Here is an 8,935-nt window from a genome sequence, read left to right on the forward strand (position 1 = left end):
TAAAGGATTTCCAATTAAAGGATTTCAAGAGCTGTGAGGCCCCACTGCAGCGACGAGCGCACATCTGCAGTGTCTGCCACGGGGTGGTGCCGGCGGCTGGCTCCTGCTCTTGCGGAATACCTCAGCACGCACCTTGCTGTCAGCGGGCTTTGCTTGTCACACGCTTCTCTAGTGCCTGCTCTAACCTGGGAGCTGTGCAGCCTCCCTCTCACTGCTTTTAAGATGCTTTGCCTTCTGGGACCATAGCCCTGATCGCAGAGAACTGCCCCAGGGATGTGTGTGCAGGAGGGCAGAGCAGGGGCCTCCTGGGGTGGGAGATGGTTCTGGAGGTAAAAACTTTGGTTTAATTGAGGTACAGTTGATGTGCAATATTATGTAAGTTACGGGGACGCAACATAGTGAATCACAACCTTTAAAGGTTATAGTCCATTTATAGTTATTGTAAAATAATTGGCTGTATTCCCTGTGCTGTACAGTATGTCCTTGTAGCTTATTTATTTTATATGTAATAGTTTATGCCTCTTAATCTCCTACCCTTGCCTTGCCCCTCCCCATTTCCCTTTCCCCACTGGTAACCACCAGTTTGTTCTCTGTATCTGCTTTTTTGTTATGTTTACTCATTTTAGTTTTTAGATTCCACATATGTCATGTCATACAGTATTTGTCTTTTTCTGTCTGACTTAATTCACTAAGTGTAATACCCTCCAGGTCCATCCATGTTGTTGCAAATGGCATTATTTCATTCTTTTCTATGGCTCAGCAATATTCCACTGTGTGTGTGTGTGTGTGTGTGTGTGTGTGTGTGTACACCACATCTTCTTTATCAGCTCATGTGCTGATGGACACTTAGGTTGCTTCCATATCTTGGATATTGTAAATAATGCTGCTTTGAAAGTTAGGGTGCATGTATCTTTTCAAATTAGTGTTTTCATTTTTTTATATATATATTTATTTGATTTCAAGGGGGTTTTTTGTTTGTTTTTAATATTTATTTACTTGGTTGTGCCAGGTCTTAGTTGCGGCAGGCGGGTTCCTTAGTTGTGGGTCACTGGCTCCATAGTTGAGGCATGAGGCCTTAGTTGTGGCATGCGAACTCTTAATTGTGGCGTGCATGTGGGATCTAGTTCCCTGATCAGGGATTGGACCCCAGGCCCCCTGCATTGGGAGCGCGGAATCTTAACCACTGCGCCACCAGGGAAGTCCCTGGTTTTTAGTTTTTTGAGAAACCTCCGTACTGTTTTCCACAGTGACTGGACCAATTTACATTCCCACCAGCAGCATATGAGGGGTCCCTTTTCTCCACATCCTCGCCAACCTTTGTTATTTGTTGGAGGTAAAACTTAGGAGGGGCTTCACAGCAGGCAGAAGACACTGTTTGGAGCTGCCCCTGGCACCTGCAAATGAAATGAGGGGCATGATACTGTTCACCATAGATTGGGGGGCAGGCCAGGCCAGGCGTGGCTCCGGGCTGAGGTTGGCCTATCACTGTCACATCCGCCCCGGGCCTCAGTGTCTGTGGGGAAAAGGACAGAAACAACCTTCTCCCTAAAATCTTTTCATCTATGACATCCTGCACATGAAATGGGAATCTGAGGGAAACAGTGCACAGTTGGCTGCACTGTTGGGCCCTCAGCTGTGGCGTTGCCCCAGCAGGCACCACGCAGCAGCAAAGTCTGCGTTCTCAGCTCGCCAGGCCTCAGGTGTTCCATTGGCATCAGGGTTAGTTTTGGATACAGAGGGATTTTCAAATTCCTGTTCACCTTTGCAAGGTGTAATTAGAATTCGTTGGAAAGGACTCACAGAGCGCGTGGGTGAGAAGTGAGAGGGCATCCTGCGTGCCTTGTCTTTAGGTTTCTGCTTCCAGTCTGTCCTCCTCTGCAAGATCCCCAGGGGCGTGCCCTGGGCTGGCCTTCCAGTGTGGGATCCCTGCCTCCGGAGTAAGCCTTGGCTCGAGGCTTAGGAGCTGCCTTCAGGCTTGGAGGCTTTGTTTGATGTTCACACATGGAAATGGAGCCTCTTCTCTTTGTGAGCTCAGCTATGCATTTAAATTTTTCCCTTATATTTTACAAGCATTTTTAGGTATTTGTAATGGGTGAGTTCCTGAGTTAATCTGCCGTCTTTCTGGCAGGGTTATTTTTAGACTTTGTTTTAGTTTAATTTGATGGGTGACTCAGGTACAGACTGATGGTTAATCTGCATTCATTCTTTCAAAGGGATGATCCTTAGTTTTGAAAATAATTTATTCACTTCTGTTACATAAAGAATGCACTAAATTGCAATTGCATAATATATAGTTGACACTTAACTGTAAACTGTTCTAATCCATACGCCTCATTGGTTGTAGCTACGACTTTGAGATGTATTTTGGCCTGTTTTCAGGCCAGAGGCTGGCCACCTGGCATAGGAGGGACATGGAGTGTCTGTCCTGTCCTTGAGATGTGACACTTTGGGCAGTAGCAGCTCTTGCTGCCCCTCCCAAGACAGGGGGTGCTCTGTGGGCGGGGCTACGCTCTGGTCTTGCCGTTGCTTCCTCACCCCTCCTCCGTGGCGGTGTCTGTGCCCAGGGGTGAGAAGAAGGGCCCCCCCGTCACTCGACCGAGTGCAGGGTGAGTGGGGAAGTCGTTCCATCGTCTCAAGGAGGATGATACAGCTCACAGAAGCCTCTGTTCATATTTGAATACCTGATTGGGTTAGGAAAAGCTTATATCTGAAGCATCGAATCCATCTGTCCACCCAACAGATTCTGTGTGCTGAGCGCTGGGGTTACAGAACAAACGTGTCTTTCCTGCCCTCTGCCCCCGCCTTCCTTCAGAGATATGCTTTGAATGTCTCTGTGCTAAAGATCACACAGAGAGGATATTGAGGCCACACATCTTTTTTTGAAAATGTGGAATATTGTGGTGAACGTGAACAGTGGTTGGTGCACGGCATCGAGCCAGCGATTCACAACTTGGGAGTTCAGACATGTATAATTCATAGAAAGTAAGTCGCTACCAGCCGCGGATATGCCTGCAGCACGTGTGAGTGATGCAGTTGTCCCAGCCGAGGCGGAAAGGCTGGGGTATAGCTGTCAAGGACGGGTTGTGAGCTGCTGCACCACTGACACCTTCCCCACGGAGCTTCCAGTGCGGGAAACTGTGGTCAGTGTAAAGGCTCTCACTATTGGCAAATGTTTTTGTTTTAAAGTAGATTAACTGAAGATCAAAATAAAATTCCTTAATGAGAAAAATCTTTCACCATGCTCTAATGCAGAGGAAATTAAATCTCTGTGTAGTCAGAACCAGTTGCTTATCTACAGCAGAATTAGAAATTTAAATTCTTAATTAGTTCATTGGATCTTCTGTGATTTCACTGGTTTTGAATATTTTCCCCCCAAATAAAAAATGAATAAATTTACAGGAATTTTGATTGTTTTAAAAAATGGGCTCTATCTTACAGATACTTGCATGGGTGGGCAAAATATATAGGAAGTGATTGTACTTCACTGTTTATAATAAGAGAGCCCCAGATGATCTCAGTGCCGTCAGGACTTCTTAAATCAATTGCAGTACGTCTCTGTGCTGGGGTGAAGGCCTGCAGGGGTTACAGAGCAGCACAGCTTTGTAGACAAGATGACTTCCAAGACAAGTGTTTGTTTGCTTATTATTGAAGTACAGTTAATTTACAGTGTTGTGATAGTTTCTGGTATACAGCAAAGTGATTCAGTTACATGTATATAAGAAATACATACCAGATTCATTTATATGAATGTTGTACATAATATATATTCTTTTTCAGATTCTTTTCCATTATAGTTTGTTACAAAATATTGAATATAGTTCCCTGTGCTATACAGTAGGACCTTGTTGTTTATCTGTTTTGTATATAGTAGTTTGTATCTGCTAACCCCAAACTGCTAATTCATCCCTTCCCTCCCTCTTCCCCCTTTGGTATTGTTCTCTATGACTGTGGGTCTGTTTCTATTTTGTAAATAAGTTCGTTTGTATCGTATTTTAGATTTCACATATTAGTGATATCATATGATATTTGTCTTTCTTTTTGTCTTAGTTCACTTAGTATGATAGTCTCAAGTTCCATCCATGTTGCTGCAAGTGGCATTATTTCATTCTTTTTTATTGCTGAGTAATATTCCATTGTGTATATGTACCACATTTTCTTTATCCATTCCTCTGTTGATGGACATTTAGGTTGTTTCCATGTCCTGGCTATTGTAAATAATGCTGCTATGAACATTGGGGTGCATGTGTCTTTACTGGTTAGAGTTTTCTCAGGGTATATGCCCAGGAGTGGGATTGCTGGATCATACGGTAGTTCTATTTTTAGTTTTTAAAGGAACCTCCATACTCTTTTCCATAGTGGCTGTACCAATTTACATCCCCTCCTACACTGTTGGTGGGTTCCCTTTTCTCCACACTCTCTCCAGCATTTGTTATTTGTAGACTTTTTAATGGTGGCCATTCTGACTGGTGTGAGGTGGTACCTTGTAGTTTTGATTTGCATTTCCCTAATAATTAGCCATGTCCAGCATCTTTTCATGTGCTTATTGGCCATCTGTATGTCTTTTTTGGAGAAATGTGTATTTGAGTCTTCTGCCCGTTTTTTGATTGGGTTGTTTGTTTTTTTTGTTACTGAGCTACATGAGCTGTTTGTATATTTCTGAAATTAAGCCCTTGTCGTTCACATCATTTGCAGATGTTCTCTCCCATCCTGTGGGTTGCCTTTTCATTTTGTTTGTGGTTTCCTTTGTTGTGTAAAAGCTTATTAAGTTTGATTAGGTCCCATTTGTTTATTTTTGCTTCTGTGTCGTGCCTTGGGAGACTGACCTAAGAATACATGGCTGTGATTTATGCCCAGACAAATGTTTAAATGAGAAAAGTAAGGAGAGGAGAGAGTGGAGAGCTGGTGTCAAACGGGGAAGCCAGGGAAGGGTGTTTAGTCCTCAGACGGATCACCTCACAGGCCACACAGGAAGGGAGCTAGTGCTGCTGGACAGTGGACTTTGTCCTAATCTGCCTGCTCTGCAGTTAGGGAGGACATCAATTGTGTAGTAGGAAGGTCCACGTTGGGCTGCCTTGAATGTCCCCGTGCATGTTCACTTTCCATCGTCCCTGGGTGTGTGTCTGGGCATTGCCTGATTCTTCCAAACTCTGTGTCACCTGGGCAGCCTTTCTTATATCCGAAAAACAAAACGATGTGGTTGACATTGGACAGAAGTGATATTGCATTTGGAAAAGTGTCCCTTTTTCCTGCATTGTGGATACTCGCCAACTAGCCTGTCTTTTGCCACTCTCACGCCCCCAAAATGTGTCTTTTCACAGCGACAGTGGCAGCCATGTACTACAGCTACTACATGCTGCCCGACGGCACCTACTGCCTGGCACCTCCCCCTCCAGGGGTTGACGTAGCCACTTACTACAGCACCCTGCCTGCCGGGGTGGCTGTGTCCGGCTCCGCTGGAGTGACAGCCACGGCCCCGCCCCCTCCAGGGACCACGCCACCGCCCCCCCCAAGCACAGCAGAGACGAGTAGTGGGGTGACCTCCACCACCATCACCACAAGGTATGCTCTCACTTCTGCTGGTCACCTGGAGCACCTGTGTTCTTGGTTTGGGCTTCTTTATAGTGTGAGTCACATAGAGGGTCTCCGTTACCTGACTACTTATTATCCAAATCCCCGAGTTACAGGGTTGATTGGGCAACGGAAACTGTCATGACATAAGCACTTGTAGCAGTGAGGTCTAACCACTGAGAAAATGAACTCCCAGACAGCGTCCCGCGCCGCTGCCCTGACCCAGCATCTGCTCTCTCCCGTGTGCCGCCATCTCGGCGGGGCAGCACCAGGCACGGGCAGTGTGAAGCGAGGCCCAGTTTCTGCCCAAAATGCAGGATTTCATAAAAGCCGATGCAAGTGAATGGCTCACAAGCTGGTAGGAAATGCGGATCTGCTGTTAGTTCAGCTAACCATCGACTAACAGAGCCAGCAAGGCAGGGACTGGACCCCCGCGCCTGTCCTGGGGAGCGTGGAGGGGGCTCTGAAGAGCGTCTGCGGGTGAGCGAGCACTTCCTAAGAGGCACTGGCACGTCTTAAGCTGACAGGACAGCCGCTCAGGAGCCTTGACGGAGCACTTGGATGGTTCCCGCTTCCTGATCATGCTAAGGCAGGAAACAGGAAACGAAGGATGATGAGTCACGCTGGCCAGCATACCTTCATATATATACACAAATTCACACTTGATTTGTCCTTGGTTGTTTCTAGAATTAGCAACTGGGGGAAATGTGAGGAGAGAAAAGATGAACCTGTGTTCATGACCTTAAGTGTCACTTTGAGTAAAACCCCTGTTTTCATCATTGGCAATGATATTTTGGTCCCTGTTTCAAATGGATTGACTTTGACTAGTTTTCTGTAGTCCCAGTCATCTCAGATGAGGGCCTCCCTGTCTGTGTGTAACTTACCTGCCGGTGTGAACTGAGACAGTGCAAGTCCCCCAGCAGCCTTGCTGGCCGCCCCCCTGCCGCTGATCTGGAGGAGGGCCTGGCACTGTGTGTGTGACCCAGCTCTCCTCTGCAGTGCACTTGCTTCCGTGGCCGCCATCATCCCCCCGCCCCCCGACATTCAGCCCGTGATTGACAAGCTGGCAGAGTACGTGGCCAGGAACGGCCTTAAGTTTGAGACCAGCGTTCGTGCCAAGAATGATCAAAGGTGAGTGAAGGAGTTTATGTGGGGCAGATGAATGGTATTTGGGGTTTAGTTTAGCTTCTTTTTTTAATCTAGCTACATAATTGTTTATATATATGTATATATATGTGTGTGTGTGTATATATATATATATATATATATATATACACATATATTTTTTTTTATCCTTATGTGTTTAGATAAATATATCTTGTTAAATTACTTAGAGTTGGGGTGGTTGTCTTTTTTATTGTTATAATTTTTTTGTTTGTTTAACTTGTTTTGCTTTGTTTTTTTAAAAATGTTGAACCTCCCTAAAATAAAAAGCTGGAATTCATGCTTTTCAAGAATCTGCTGTGGAAATTCAGACACACACTGCACTTTGTTTTTTTCATCAAATAATGTTCCGTGCTCGGGTCGTAACATAACAACAAGAGGCTGTGGTCGCAACACGATCTGTGTGATCGCCAGGGTCAATCACTGCGAAGCCTCAGAGCAGCAGGTGTGGTCCGTCGGAGCCGAGGGGTGTCACAGCGAGCGAGCGTGTCTTGTTGAATGACTTGTCCCCTTCTCTGTTCCTAGGTTTGAGTTCCTGCAGCCGTGGCACCAGTATAATGCCTATTATGAGTTTAAGAAGCAGTTCTTCCTCCAGAAAGAAGGGGCTGAAAGTGCACAGGTGTGTGTCTGGGAGGAAGTAATCCTCGGGATGTGCACTAACAGGGTTGGCTGATTTTACACTCACTTTTACGTGTAACGTATGTCTTGCATTTGCCGAGTTTAGCTTTTCCCACCTCTCTTGTTTTACATCTGTTGAAATCTTTGACCCGTATTCATAGTTCATTGATGATCATTTGTCCAGAATGTTGTAAACAAAGTAATCCTGTCTCTTCAGGCATTTGGTGTTTTGGTTGGCTGTTGTTTTTAACTACTTTGGATGGAAGCTGTGTATTATACTTCTGTTGTGTTAACATGTACTTAAATGCCTGAGTGTAACCACAGATGCTCCCGGCTGACAGGCTGGAGCCACACAGGTGCCACCCACCCACTGGCCTCGAGCGCCACCTGCCAGCAGCTCGCCTCACGACTCCCATCCCTGCAGACGTCCCCACACTTGGTTCTCAGGCACCTGTTAGAAGCATTTCCTCCTGTCCTTGTAATCCTTTCTTCTGCCTCTCCTCTCCTCTCCTCAATTACATGGGCACCCTAATGTCTTTCTAAAACCTGTTTTGATAGAGAGATGACGTAGGCTTTGCATATCAGTGGATTTCTACAGGCTTTTATCTGACTGCTCAAACTGAAGAAAATGGACTCATCTGTAGGTGCTGGGCATAATTTGGTGTTCTAAACGTGTTCTCAGTGGTCATTCTCCAAAGAAGAGCTAGTGGGCATTGGTTCCCAAAACAGTATTACAGGGAAAATACCTCTTTCCGTTCCTCTTTTCATTCTGTTGTATCAGAAAATAGTAAATCTGAGTTAGAAAATATATTCCGTGGTGTTACTTAGGCAGTAACATAGCCATGCTTTTGTCCCATGAAATGTATGTGCTGCATATCTTTTCTGACAAATCCTGTGTCATTTCCAATGGAGCAGTTCAGAGTCATGTTTAACCTCTGCAGGCTGTGTCAGCACCGGAAGAGGCTCCTGCAGAGTCTGCTCCTGAAAAGCCGAGTGACGTTGGGGACGATAGTGTGTCTGAAGATGTGGCCGACGCAGGGGGCAGAGGTGGCTCCTCGGGGAAGAAGGAGCTGTCGTGCAGCAAAGCCGTCCCCGACGGGAAGCTGGTGAAAGGTACGCTGCCCTCGCTACCAAGGGTTCCAGTTTTGACCTGGTACCTCACAGGTGTCACTTCACATTAGCAAGGAAGAACGCTGGACCGCTTAAGGTCAGGTGCCTTTAGCCACAGGACAGGAGGAAATGGCTGCCCCTTTTAAGTTGCTGTTATTAATAAAACTTGCTTATTTCATAGTACTTTGCTGGTTTCGGGTTTGGGGTCATTTGGATATAAGCTCATCTTAGGTATGCGTTCTACAGGCTGTTGCTAACAGCCTGTTCTACCAATTTAATGGAAATGTTTAGAATTTTTCAAATGATGTTTTGTACCCCCCCCCTTGGACTTCTGAAACTATATGCAAACTATTGTGCCAATGGAATTCGTTTTATTTGTTAAGGCAAGTCCCTTGAGGGTCTCTACCAAGCGGTATTCCACTCGCTCCGTTTCAGTTACCTTTTCTTTTTTTTTTTTTTTTTTTTTTTTTTTTTT

At 45.6% G+C, this 8,935-nt stretch overlaps 1 protein-coding gene and 1 long non-coding RNA gene across 6 annotated transcripts in view; one reads left to right on the forward strand and one right to left on the reverse strand.

Annotated features, from left to right (window-relative positions):
* The window catches only part of SFSWAP (splicing factor SWAP), an 82,853-nt gene that overhangs the window by 29,079 nt on the left and 44,839 nt on the right, over positions 1-8,935 (forward strand). For all 4 annotated transcript variants that reach the window (XM_027125161.1, XM_027125158.1, XM_027125159.1 and 1 more), the window contains 4 exons: positions 5,319-5,559; positions 6,568-6,699; positions 7,258-7,351; positions 8,292-8,463. In XM_027125161.1, the coding sequence (XP_026980962.1) occupies positions 5,319-5,559; positions 6,568-6,699; positions 7,258-7,351; positions 8,292-8,463 (639 nt within the window). The remainder of the gene's footprint in view (positions 1-5,318; positions 5,560-6,567; positions 6,700-7,257; positions 7,352-8,291; positions 8,464-8,935) is intronic.
* The window catches only part of LOC113629997 (uncharacterized), a 7,822-nt gene continuing 4,760 nt past the window's right edge, over positions 5,874-8,935 (reverse strand). The window contains exon 2 of one of the 2 annotated variants that reach the window (XR_003436785.1): positions 5,874-6,152. This is a non-coding gene — a long non-coding RNA (uncharacterized LOC113629997). Of the gene's footprint in view, positions 6,265-8,935 lie in introns of both variants that reach the window. The other variant, XR_003436786.1, reaches the window with a different exon arrangement.

This window comes from Aethalodelphis obliquidens, unplaced genomic scaffold (assembly GCF_003676395.1).
Source record: "Aethalodelphis obliquidens isolate GAN/ISIS:26980383/991018 unplaced genomic scaffold, ASM367639v1 scaffold28, whole genome shotgun sequence".
NCBI lineage: Eukaryota > Metazoa > Chordata > Mammalia > Artiodactyla > Delphinidae > Aethalodelphis > Aethalodelphis obliquidens.